This window comes from Heptranchias perlo, chromosome 23 (genome assembly GCF_035084215.1).
Source record: "Heptranchias perlo isolate sHepPer1 chromosome 23, sHepPer1.hap1, whole genome shotgun sequence".
In the NCBI taxonomy this organism is placed as follows: Eukaryota; Metazoa; Chordata; class Chondrichthyes; order Hexanchiformes; family Hexanchidae; genus Heptranchias; species Heptranchias perlo.
Window position 1 is genome coordinate 34,875,208 of NC_090347.1, and position 12,576 is coordinate 34,887,783.

General features: G+C 42.5%; 1 protein-coding gene across 2 annotated transcripts in view; it reads left to right on the plus strand.

The window, feature by feature from the left end:
- The first annotated feature begins 6,365 nt into the window (after positions 1-6,365).
- Positions 6,366-12,576, plus strand: part of gas7b (growth arrest-specific 7b) — a 367,980-nt gene continuing 361,769 nt past the window's right edge. Inside the window, exon 1 of one of the 2 annotated variants that reach the window (XM_068004339.1) lies at positions 6,366-6,465. In XM_068004339.1, coding sequence (XP_067860440.1) covers positions 6,406-6,465 — 60 coding nt within the window. In that variant the 5' untranslated portion in view covers positions 6,366-6,405. Of the gene's footprint in view, positions 6,466-6,924; positions 7,386-12,576 lie in introns of those variants that run through there. The other variant, XM_068004338.1, reaches the window with a different exon arrangement.

A 12,576-nucleotide genomic window follows, 5' to 3' on the forward strand; every position in this document is an offset into this window, starting at 1 on the left:
CGCCCACTTCCGAGTTCCCCACAGACGCACTGACGTGCGCGCGCAGCCCCCACACGTGGGACTCGCGCAGGCAGTTAAAGCCGGCGGGGTGCCACTTAACAGTATTTATTCAGGTATTTCAGGTCGTTAACAGACCTGATTAAGGAGATATTTCAGGAGGGGTGGGATTTTACAAACAACTGGGACTGTTTCCCGTACTGGGGGAAACACTCCCAGTTCAAATGGACGTGTTGCAGCCATCAGCCTGTGGCAGCTGCAAAGGTCCATTTGACAGGTGGTGGGGGAGACCCTCACTCATTGCAGGAGGCCACTCTGTCACTTTGGACAAAGTTTGGCCTCCACCACCCTCCTCCTAACAATCAAAGTCACCAACTTGCACACTTACTCCGGGGTCCAGAGATATGTACCTGCCTTGCGGACCCCCTCAGATGTACATCTTCCGGATGGGGGCCGCCATAGCTGCAGTCACGACCTCCTTGGAGGGCGAACAGCATCACCAGCCTCGCCGGCCACGCCGTCCACCTCTGACACGTGGAGCTCCACAACACAGTGCTGTGACACATCCACCTGCACAGCAGGAGGGAGGGCAGGCAAAGAGAGAGATGCGTCGCAGAGGGCACTACCCTCGCTACAGGGTTCACAGACGAGGCTCAGCTTCCTGGGCCTCTCTGAGCAGCAGTGCACACGGAGGCTCAGAGTCACTCGACATGTAGTCGTGGACATCTGCAGCCTCCTTCATGCCGAGCTACTCCCGGTTGGCCCGAGCACCATCTTCTTACCTGTCGCTGACAAAGTCACCACTGCCCTCAACAACTTCTCCTCCGCTTCCTTCCAGGGTGCAACCGGGGACATCGCCGACGTCTCTCAGTCATCTGCACAAAAGAGTCCTGCAAATACACCTACACCCACCCTGCAGTGACACGATGGGTGGCATCAGGTGTGGGTCTTCATTGTGATCCTCAGGAAAGGGCATTATTGCACAAACCAGACAAGATTCGCAAAGACGTGGCAGTAGTGGTGCCAATATAATATGTGATGTGAGTTGGTCAGAAATTCAATATAAGTAAAAACCATGACAAACCCTCAAACACCCTTGTGCATCCCCTTCATGCTCACAACACGTTTGCCTTATGCTGCCTACTGTACATATGTGATGCATGCCCTGTGGCTGCAGCACAGGTAGTGGCAGGTTGAGTGAGGCTGGCCGTGAGAGAGATGCACGAGAGGGCGAGTATGGGATAGAGCCATGAGATTGTATGAGGATTGGGTTGAGTGGTAGTGGCGGGGTGAGTACTGGCGAGGTGAGTAAGTGCAGGTAAGATGAGGATGAGGTTTGAGTGGGTGTGAGGGGTGATGTGACAGAGTATTGTTGGCAGTACAGAAGGAGGTGTGGGGTGGGGCCGGTGATGTGGCAGACGGAGTGTAGGGGAATGACTATGTGTACTCACTTTGGCTGACTTACTTAGGTCATTGCAGCGCCTCCTGCACTGTATGCAGGTGGGCGGTATGTTGGTGGTGCAGGTGACCTGCTCTGCCACCTTGAGCCAGGCCTTCTTGGTGGCAGAGGCAGGCCGCTTCCTCCCGCCCGCCGGGGGGACGATCTCTGTCCTCCCCCTCTCCTCACCCCATCCAATAAGAGCTGGAGTGAGGCATCATTAAACCTGGGAGCAGCCTTCCCCCTGGGCTGCTCCATGCTGTAATTTTTCCTATTTGTTGCAGCATCAGTCAGTGGAGGACTGCCCCTTTAAATAGAGCTCCTCCAGCTGACAGTCCTTGCTGCGCATGCGCAGCCCGCCCGCCGCGCAGATCAGCAGCGGGGAACCCGGAAGACCAGGTAAGTAGCTCCAATTAGGCTGCGATCGCGCGCGGGGCAGACTGATTTCACCGGGCGCGTTACCCACGCGCCCAATCGCCCCCCCACCACCCCCGCCGCGAACCCACCGCCCTCCTAATATCGAGCCCAATGTGTTGAGTGGAACGTTAAGTCCCAAAATGGTGTCTATCACTTTAAATCAGCGTTGCACAATGATCTAATTCATATTCTTCCTACTTTACTTGCTGCTGGCGTTCGTTATCTGCGCGTGCACAAAACCCTTTAGCAAGATGGCGTCAGGTGCTCGTCATGCTAGAAGCATTTGCGTGCATTCCAGACACCATTTCGGAACGGTGGGGGGGGGCGGCGATTGGGCGCGTGGGTAACGCGCCCGGTGAAATCAGTCTGCCCCGCGCGCGATCGCAGCCTAATTGGAGCCACTAACCTGGTCTTCCGGGTTCCCCGCTGCTGAGCTGCGCGTCGGGCGGTCTGCGCATGCGCAGCAAGGACTGTCAGCTGGAGGAGCTCTATTGGAACTTTGGGAGGACGTGTAGTACTGAAACAACGGGCGCTACACGGCCCAATTTCTAGCCCATAGAATTACATAGAATTTACAGCACAGAAACAGGCCATTCGGCCCAACTTGTCTGTGCCGGTGTTTATGCTTCACACGAGCTTCCACCCACCATACTTTATCTAACCCTATCAGCATATCCTTCTGTGCATCCTCGGATCGAAATAACAAGGATGGTGAATTTCTGCCAATTATACCCATTTGCGGCCGTTCGAGGAAGGTCTTCAATTTAAGTTAGTTTTCTTAGGTGTACAGGCACAAGTAGGCACGTTTTAACATATTTACATATCAAAAAAATTTAATTTACTAAGAAATGGACTAGTGTACACTGATGAAAGTAGTAAATGGTTCAGTATAGTTTTTTAAAGTCATTTTCAGTGATTTAAAATCAGTTTACTCATAGGTAGGGACTAGACACGCTTATTAAAAAAGATTATTTTTCTGGTAAACCCATTTTCAGCTGTACTAATAAACCTGAACCAGGTTACCACATCAATACATCAATAAATATTTTTAATGCAAAGAAAAAAAATGAACGATTACATTCTATTACACTGAGCGATTGCGCTGGTTCATGGATTATGTTTGTGATTATGCAAATACATTTGTGATTATGCAAATACATTTGTGATTATGCAAATACATTTTTGATTATGCAAATACATTTTAGCGGAACCTTGAACTGTAACCTAACCAGTGCAATTTCAAGTGCAATTTGTGCCCAACTTGCCAATTGCGTCCAAAGCGGAATCTCTATCTCCTTATATTTATGGCCCCTAGTTTTGGACTCCCCATAAGTGGAAATATCTTCTCTACATCTATCCTATGAAACCCCTTCATAATTTTAAAGACCTCTCTTAGGTCACCCCTCAGCCTTCCTTTTCTAGAGAAATGAGCCCCAGCCTATTCAATTTTTCCTGATAGTTATAACCTTCTCTTCATATATCACACTAAATAAATACATTTCTGTATATCTGACATGAGATGGGTCAACTTTTGACTTAGGCTATCAACTCGACAATTTTTCCTACCTGTTCACAGTGAGGGCCAAAAAATCCCTTAGGAAAATACTGAACTAATCTGCATCTTCCTTTACCAAATATCTCTGCAACAGTACTTGATGTTACTAAAAGCTTCTGTCTAAATGAACATTTAGGACTTTTATTCATAACCTCCTTGCAAACTTGAATAATGGTACAGTCCTTCCAGAACTTACCGCTTATATTAAACATGCTTTGAATTATCTCTTAAATAATAGAACTGCAACTGCTTTAACCATTTAGAATACATTAGAAAATATAAACAAAAGATAAAGAATGCCAAATTGCAAAATGTTAAGTTCCATTTGTCACACGTGTAGCATGTTGTATTTGTTAAATATTCTTGAATTAGAGTTACTTAAATTATGTTTTTTAAGCAAAATTACCTCAGAAAAAGTTCGAAACTTTTAAAAGAGATTTCATTGGTTCTGCTTTTGCTTTTATTGATAAGTTTTGCTCTTGTATTTTTTTTCTCCAGGCTGCTCAGGTTTGTTCTTGTATCCTATTATGATACTTAGCAGCTACAGTACCTATCCCCATCCTCTTTTACCTCTCTCTCACTCTTCCCAACTCCTTGCTTTGCTTCTCTTTCACACATTCTTGAAACACAGAAAAATCATGAGGTAAGATAACATTACTTATGCCCCAATGTGATGGTTCATTTTGTTTTGTGCATGTGTGCGTGGTTATATCACTGATTAATTTAATGCAAGTAAAATATATTTTTCCTTAACTGTTTATTACTTGATTTTTCCCATTAAGGGCAATAAATAAGCTCAAAAAGTGATCCATCACATTTTACAGCAAAGATATTTCAAGGTAGTGGAATAGGCAATAATGGAAGTTGACAGCCTGGGTGGGAACTGGAGTCACCAGATTTAGTAGGAGAAGGGATCAGGTAATAGCTCAACATGATGCACACAGGCATGGCTTGATTTCACTCTGGAATATCAGTGTGAGTAAAGAACCATGACAAAGCACACGAGTGCAAGAGCATGAGAGAGAGAGAAAGAGAGAAAGAAAAGGTAAGGAACACAAGAATTCCTCTTTTACAGCTAATGTCATAACATTATTTTCCTTGTGCCGATCCCAAATGTGCTGCTGCTGCCAGTCTAACTTTCAGCTCTACAAAGATTAGTGTGACGACATCCAAGTAGTGGTCTCCCATTGTGTATGTCTTTGTAGCAACCACTGTATAAAATGTAGGTGGCACAAGGCCCATCTTTTACTTACCTATTTTTATAACTTCTATGATTTCTTGTACTGCTGACTGATGTTTCAGCTCTTTTAATTTCGAAGAAAATACAATAACACAACTTGCTAACAAATTGCATTCAATATACATTCAGATCTTCCAACTTGCATTTTGCAGTTAATACCTACATTTCTCAACAAGTGCATTCACCCATGTATACCAATTACTACCTCCTGAATGATGTAGAATCACGTGAATGGCAGTAGGCATATAGTTTGAAATTGTAAATAAGTGTGAAAAATCTGTTGTATTTGAGCACACATGGAAAAAACTCCACGAAGTACAAGCACTCTTGTAATTCCACATTCATTGTCCACGTCTCTGCATAAATGGACCCCTTACTGTACCAGCACTGTCAATATAATAGGTAAAAATACAAGCAAGAAAGGAGATGTAGAAAGGGAAAAAAGGAAAAATAGAGAAATGCCAGCTTCCTTTAAACCAGAAGACAGGAGCTTAGGGCTCCATACTCCAACACGTATTAGTGTGCATCAGTCAGTCATTAGTTGAACAGAACACATATGGTCAGCATACATTTGCTGAAAGGGAAACATTCTGGTGGCTGGGGATGAAGTTATTTTCCACTACTGACGTACAATAAGGAGCACATGATGCACAAGTACAAATGGTGGTGGTTACTAATGCTTCTTAGCAAAAGTAAAACTCCTCTATAAGCCTTCTGTTATTGCATACCTCCAAAAATGCCACTGATGCTAGTTTTAAGAAGCTTACGCGTGTGAGTGGAGAGGCAGTTGAGTTACACATCGAGAAAGTAATCACAACCAGAGGGGAAAACCAAGGGCTATACGATTTGTGAATGAAATAATAGTGCACATTTTGACAAATAATTTTATGAGATGTATTATTTAAAATACATATTTATGAACCCAACTTATGTAAAACACTGTGTAGCAAAATGACAGACTACACTGAGTTATGACATTACTATGGAATGTATCCAGAATATACTGAATTGATGAGGCTCTTCAGGTGCAAACTGTGAAACAGGGTTTCTTCACATTACAGCAACATATGATTCAGAACAGTTGGCACTGGATTGCTTTGGCAAGTAAAATTATAAAATAGACTGGAGTTCCCCTTTCGTGTGTGTGGATGTCGGGGGAGAACGGGAAAAGGCTCAATTATGATCTAGGCTCAGACCTGAAGAATGGCCACTAATACCTATGGAACTATATACCAGAATAAATCCGTACTTTAAGGAGAAGAGACATAAGAGGAAAGAATATGAATTACAGCCAGCAAATGAGCGTGTTGCTGACTCCCTCACCTTGCTCCTTTTGAATACAATGTTAGTAGTCACATCGTGGCAGGTTAGATTTGTGTCAGTAACTTAGAAAATTTCAGACTTGCTAGCAATAGCAGATAAAAGGCAAGAGGAAGGAAAAGCAAATTTCCTGACACCCAGAACAAAGGTCAATGGAATTCAAAGGAAAAAAGACTAAATTTACAAATGCCATCCCAAAACAAGGGTAAAAATCTTGAATTCCCACATAATAAAAAAACAGAAATGTTGTTTATTCAGTCATCATAAACCAGTGATGCTGATGACAGCTAATCATTTGTATATTATAGGCAAAGCCACTTCACGGGAAAACAGGATCGCAGACATGTGATTGCCGGGGAGACTGGTAAAATCGTGAAATCCCCGGGAATATAAACAAGGTTCCTGCACAGAACTTGTTACAACTGTGCTAGAAGAAAAATGAGAATCGAGGAAGGAAAAAAAATCTACAATCGGACAGCAGGAGCAGTATTGCTACAGGTAGAGTCCCCGAATTTCATTCTTTAAAGAAAGTCAGTTAAAATGAATGGAACTGTTTATTACAGTAAGAGGCACTGAAAAGATTTATTTCGCATTTTAAAAAAAAGTCACCATTACTGAAAAGAAACATGCCTGGTCGGGTCTGAATGAGATTATTGAGGAAACAAAAATAATTATAGTCGTTATCAAATATGAAGATCATATTTACCAAAAATTCACGGGAATCCGAATGCGCCGTAAACTTTTAAGAATTTAAGAATCGTTTTAAACATGAAACCTTATACAATGTTACTGTTACTCCTGGTAAATGTGTGGTTTATTTTGCCTTGTTTACTCAAAACAAAAGCAAGCGGAGACCCCCATCACGAAACACGTTCAAATTAATTACAATGGGAGAGCTATCAGTTAGTTTCCTTCCCCTCAAAGCGCCACCATCCAGAACTGCAAGTCTTCAGCCACAAGCCAAGCAGCTGGGCGCTGAAACACAGAGCGAGAAAACATCAGAACGGCTGCACATTTTCTCTCTCTCTCTCTGTGAATCTTATCCGTCCAGTTTCGTCATGATCTAAGCACTGAGTCATATCGTGAGTTGGAACAAACAATGAGGGAGTCCCGTCTGTAGCATCAGATCCAACAGGGCAGACCAGGGGAGGAAAGTGGGGGGGGTGGGAAAGGCAGAAAACGACTTCAGCCTTTCACCAGTCGAGATTTTACTGCTCAAAGAAGCCGAGGAATCTGCTATGGCCGGAGTACTGTGCAAAACTTTGTACGCGTTTACCGGGGACCAACACCAGCAAGGGCTGAAGTTCGAGGCTGGAGAGATCATCAAGGTTTTACAGGTGCTGAATGGTGGATGGTGGGAAGGAGAAAAAGATGGGGTCAGGGGATGGTTCCCTGCAAGTTACGTGGAGATTTTAGAGGTAAGGCTGGCAAAATAACCGAGAACCTTGCTGACTCTATAAAACTGTTTTTTTCCCTGTTCCCTTGTCATTGCCTCACTCGAAGTTCAATCTCGTTAAACGTTGCAAAACGAAGGGGAACCGTAGAATTGTTTGAAATTTCAAGCCAGCCAGATGTGACATATGTTGTTCACAGGAAATATGAGTGCAATTTAATTTAATTAGGAGAGTTCAGAGGGATGGTTTGCGTTAGTTTGTCTTTCGATCTGGTTTCGTTATGTTTGTGGAATAAATCAAGATTGGCATCATTCAGGTACATTTCACACCCCACCCTCTTCCCAACACACACACACAAGGAAAATCGGTTAAACGGTCCGGAAATTCTGATACATTAGTTGGAAACTGATATTTTGGGGATATTGGGCAATGAATGGAGAATCATTATTAAAAGTATGAACACTCAAGAGTGACAAAAGGAAGCTGTCAAAATTTATGAGGGTGGAGTTACGGATTAAGATGCTTTACAGCCGTTTCTCCCTCTTTTTAAGTTGTCCTGTGACAGTCGGACTTCAGTAGTTGTTGTGAAACCTTATGATCGATGTGCGTTCGACACCGGATATTAAAATTGCACATCCCACTAGGGGGCACACTCGAAAACAAAAATGTGGAGAAATCGTAAAAATACCAATTTCTCGGGCAAGCTGGTCGTTCACAGGGTTAGCAAAATTCCAATCAACACTGAGATGTGTTTGGTTCTCCTCTGTACACTTGTGGCTCGATCATGGACCAAGTTCTCCAAAGGGAGCGAAAAACTTTTCAATGTTTTGATGGTTTTCACTAGAGATTGTTCAGCGGAGACACGTTTTTCATGTATTTACGTTCCATGTTTTACGTGCCCTTGTAATGTTGAATTTTTGGGTTAATTTCCCTTCAGATCTCGTAACAAAATGTAAGTGTGAAATTGTAAGACTTTTAATATTTGTTAGTTTTAACGTAAAGCCATCTTTATACTGGGGCTTGTTTAAGTTGGACTCTTCCTCTAGTCATCTCCACGCATCGATTTCGCTAAATCCGCACCTCTTATTTCCACGTTAACCATTCGTTGAATAAACAACAGATTAGGTTGAACACTCACTTATATTTCAATAAGTGGGACTGCCTGGTTTATATTTAGTGATGATGTTGATCCGTCAAAAATATGACCAAAAAAAATTAGATGGCAATTTGCAGCATCCACAAAAATATGGATCTCTAGATGTAAATGGATTTACACTAGAAAGTAGTGTCTTGATGGTGTGAGATTCCACATATCACCACTAACTTTCTAAATTTAAAAGTGCCTAAAATGTATCAGTTGGACCGATACTCGGTTTGCCAACTCTGGTTGGAGGTTTTATCATTTGGCCTCCCACCTCCAACCACCCCGTCCCACCCAATCAAACAGCCTTTTTTACCCCATCAGCAATATTTTTATAACTAGTAAACAAAAGTGTTCAAAGAAAATTTTAAAAACACACACTTTTTAAAATTCCCGTTTATTTTTCTCCCGGGTTGCTCGCAGCACTGTCCAGGAGTTTAATCTTTAATTCCTGGAGACTCCAGGATAATTCTGGAGGGTTGTCAACCCTGACCTGTACTTTTGGGCAGATTGATACTAGTCCCAGCACAACAGTAATATTGGCAGCTATACATCACATCCCAAAGCCATTATGGACCCAGTTTTGACTAAATCTATTCAGCTGATACCAGCATGTTGATTTTAACTCTGCCTAAAGTGGTTATTAGTTTGAATGATGTCCAGGATAGCTTAACTTAATTTCCTACAGGCAGTGATTATAATCTCTTGCCTATTTCGTGCATCATTGCACACATAGCATAGCAGTTTCCATACCCCTTTTCTGGGGACATGTTAATATCTATGCTGACTTGTCTTTGATGTAATGTCAGGACATAGCGACCAGAATACATCAATGCATATACATCAAAGCAGCAACATCTCTTTATCTCTGCCTTCTATGAAACCTAGCCGTCATTTAAACTTATTGTGAATACTAGCAGATGCGTTATCATTTTGCTGATGGTACAACTACTTGCATTTCTATGGCACCTTTAATGTGGAAAAAATTTTTCCAAGGCGCTTCATAGGAGTGTAATCAGACGAAATCGACACCGAGCCAGAGAAGGGGATATTAGAAGGATTGACTAAAAGCTTGGTCAAAGATGTGGGTTTTAAGGAGGGTGTTAAAGGGAGGTGGAGAGTTTTAGGGAGGGAATTTCACAGCTTAGGGCCAAGACGGCTGAAGGCACGGCCACCAATTGTGGGGCAACAGGATTTAGGAATCCACAAGATGCCAGAGTTGGAGGAACGTAGGGTTCTCGAAGGGCTTTAGGCCTGGACAAGGTTACAGAGATCGGGAGGGCGAGGTCTGGAAGTGATTTGAGCACATGGGTGATGGGTGAGTGGGACTTAGGATGGGATCAGATACGGGCAGCAGAGCTTTGAATGTGCTGAAGTTTATGGAGGGTGGAGGATGGAAGGCCAGTCAGAAGAGCATTGGAATAATCCAGTCTGGAGGTGACAAAGACATGGGTGAGGAAGGGAGATAGAATTGGTGGCAAGCTTACAGAGTTTGTGGTAAGTCAGATATGCTGTTTTATAACAGCAGCAGTGTTATACTTTGCACAATGTATTATTCTGCTGTTAAAGCAGTTGTGTTTAATTGACCTATTCCTTTAAGGCCACAAAGTCTAACTGCTATGAATTCTGAGGTCAGTTAGAGATTAATTACTGCTAACAAGAAAGTTTTCAGATTAACAGGCACTAGTAGAATTATGGTTCCAGATCAGAAGAAAGCAGCATGAAATGACTACCTTTCTTTCTCTTTTATATTTATGACACTTTGAGATGTGACAATTACACATTACATAAGAACATAAGAAATAGGAGCAGGAGTAGGCCAATCGGCCCCTCGAGCCTGCTCCGCCATTCAATAAGATCATGGCTGATCTGATCCTAACCTCAAATCTAAATTCATGTCCAATTTCCTGCCCACTCCCCGTAACCCCTAATTCCCTTTACTTCTAGGAAACTGTCTATTTCTGTTTTAAATTTATTTAATGATGTAGCTTCCACAGCTTCCTGGGGCAGCAAATTCCACAGACCTACTACCCTCTGAGTGAAGAAGTTTCTCCTCATCTCAGTTTTGAAAGAGCAGCCCCTTATTCTAAGATTATGCCCCCTCGTTCTAGTTTCACCCATTCTTGGGAACATCCTTACCGCATCCACCCGATCAAGCCCCTTCACAATCTTATATGTTTCAATAAGATCGCCTCTCATTCTTCTGAGCTCCAATGAGTAGAGTCCCAATCTACTCAACCTCTCCTCATATGTCCGCCCCCTCATCCCTGGGATTAACCGAGTGAACCTTCTTTGTACTGCCTCGAGAGCAAGTATGTCTTTTCTTAAGTATGGAGACCAAAACTGTATGCAGTATTCCAGGTGCGGTCTCACCAATACCTTATATAACTGCAGCAATACCTCCCTGTTTTATATTCTATCCCCCTAGCAATAAAAGCCAACATTCCGTTGGCCTTCTTGATCACCTGCTGCACCTGCATACTAACCTTTTGATTTTCTTGCACTAGGACCCCCAGATCCCTTTGTACTGCAGTACTTTCCAGTTTCTCGCCATTAAGATAATAACTTGCTCTCTGATTTTTCCTGCCAAAGTGCATAACCTCACATTTTCCAATATTGTATTGCATCTGCCAAATCTCCGCCCACTCACCCAGCCTGTCTATATCCCCTTGTAGGTTTTTTATGTCCTCCTCACTCTCTACTTTCCCTCCCATCTTTGTATCATCTGCAAACTTTGATATGTTACACTCTGTCCTCTCCTCCAAATCGTTAATATAGATTGTAAAGAGTTGGGGACCCAGCACCGACCCCTGCGGAACACCACTGGCTACTGGTTGCCAGTCCGAGAATGAACCATTTATCCCAACTCTCTGCTTCCTGTTAGATAACCAATCCTCCACCCATGCCAGAATATTACCCCCAATCCAGTGATTCTTTATCTTGAGCAACAGTTAGATGCACGACTTATATGTAGCAATAAATTTGATGTAAACAAAATATTATTCTTATTTTGTGAGAACATATAAAAACAGCCAAGACAAGAAAAAGGCCATTCAGCCCATCAGCGGTCATCCCTTCAGTGCTCTAACTTTCCCAGCCTAGCATTCAACTACATGTTAAATGCTCCAAATGTATTTCTTGGAGATTATTCACTTTCCTGACATTTGAGTTAATGTCGCCTGATCTCACTAACCTGGCTTACATTGACTTAAAATTCTGGGCTCTATATCATTTAGGACCTCTTAAGATGAAAGGTCCCTCTTTTCCCCCCTCTGGACTCTGAAGCTTAAGTTTGTCTAATCTTTCCTCATAGTTCACCTCTATATTTAGGATAATTTTTATCCTGTATCCTATTGGTGCATCATACAGCATTATAAATGATGTAGACTTGTAGTCTACTGTAATGGCCATTGTACCAACTTTCGGTTTAAATTTTTAATTGCTTTGCCACATTGTCTCAACATTGAAATAGCTGAGTCAACTATTACTTCTATGCTAATGCTGCACTATTTATTGTACACTCTTGTTGCACACTTTTGTTCACTATGCAAGGATTTGCATTTGGTAGTATGCCAAATGTGCCTGCCCAATTATATAACTAATGTAAATGCTTCGTGAATTGTTAATTGCATCCTCTGCTTTTGATGCTCTGCCTATTTTAGTGCAAATTCAATAAGCATGCAATTGGTTTCAGCAGCCAGGTCATTTATTTAGGTTAGAAGCTATGGAGTTGAAATTAGTCTTCAGGGGTAATGCAAACTGGGTGCGAGTGAATCGGCAGCCCATTTTCCATTGAAGTCAAAAATTTACTGTAAAACAAGCTGGCGATTCGCTATTGCTCATTTTGTGCTACTGTCGAAGACCAATTTCACCCCCTACAAGCCTCTTAGCTATGATACTTCACTCAACATTTGCCCCAGTTTGACATTATACCTTTCATCGGTACTCCTTGTATCCTAGTTTATAACTAACTTCTTATCCAGTCCTGTGTCCTATCTTGGCTTTTAGCCTATGAAGAAGTCTCTTGTGTGCAACTTTTTCAAAAGCTTTCTAAAAGATCAAATAAAGAATATA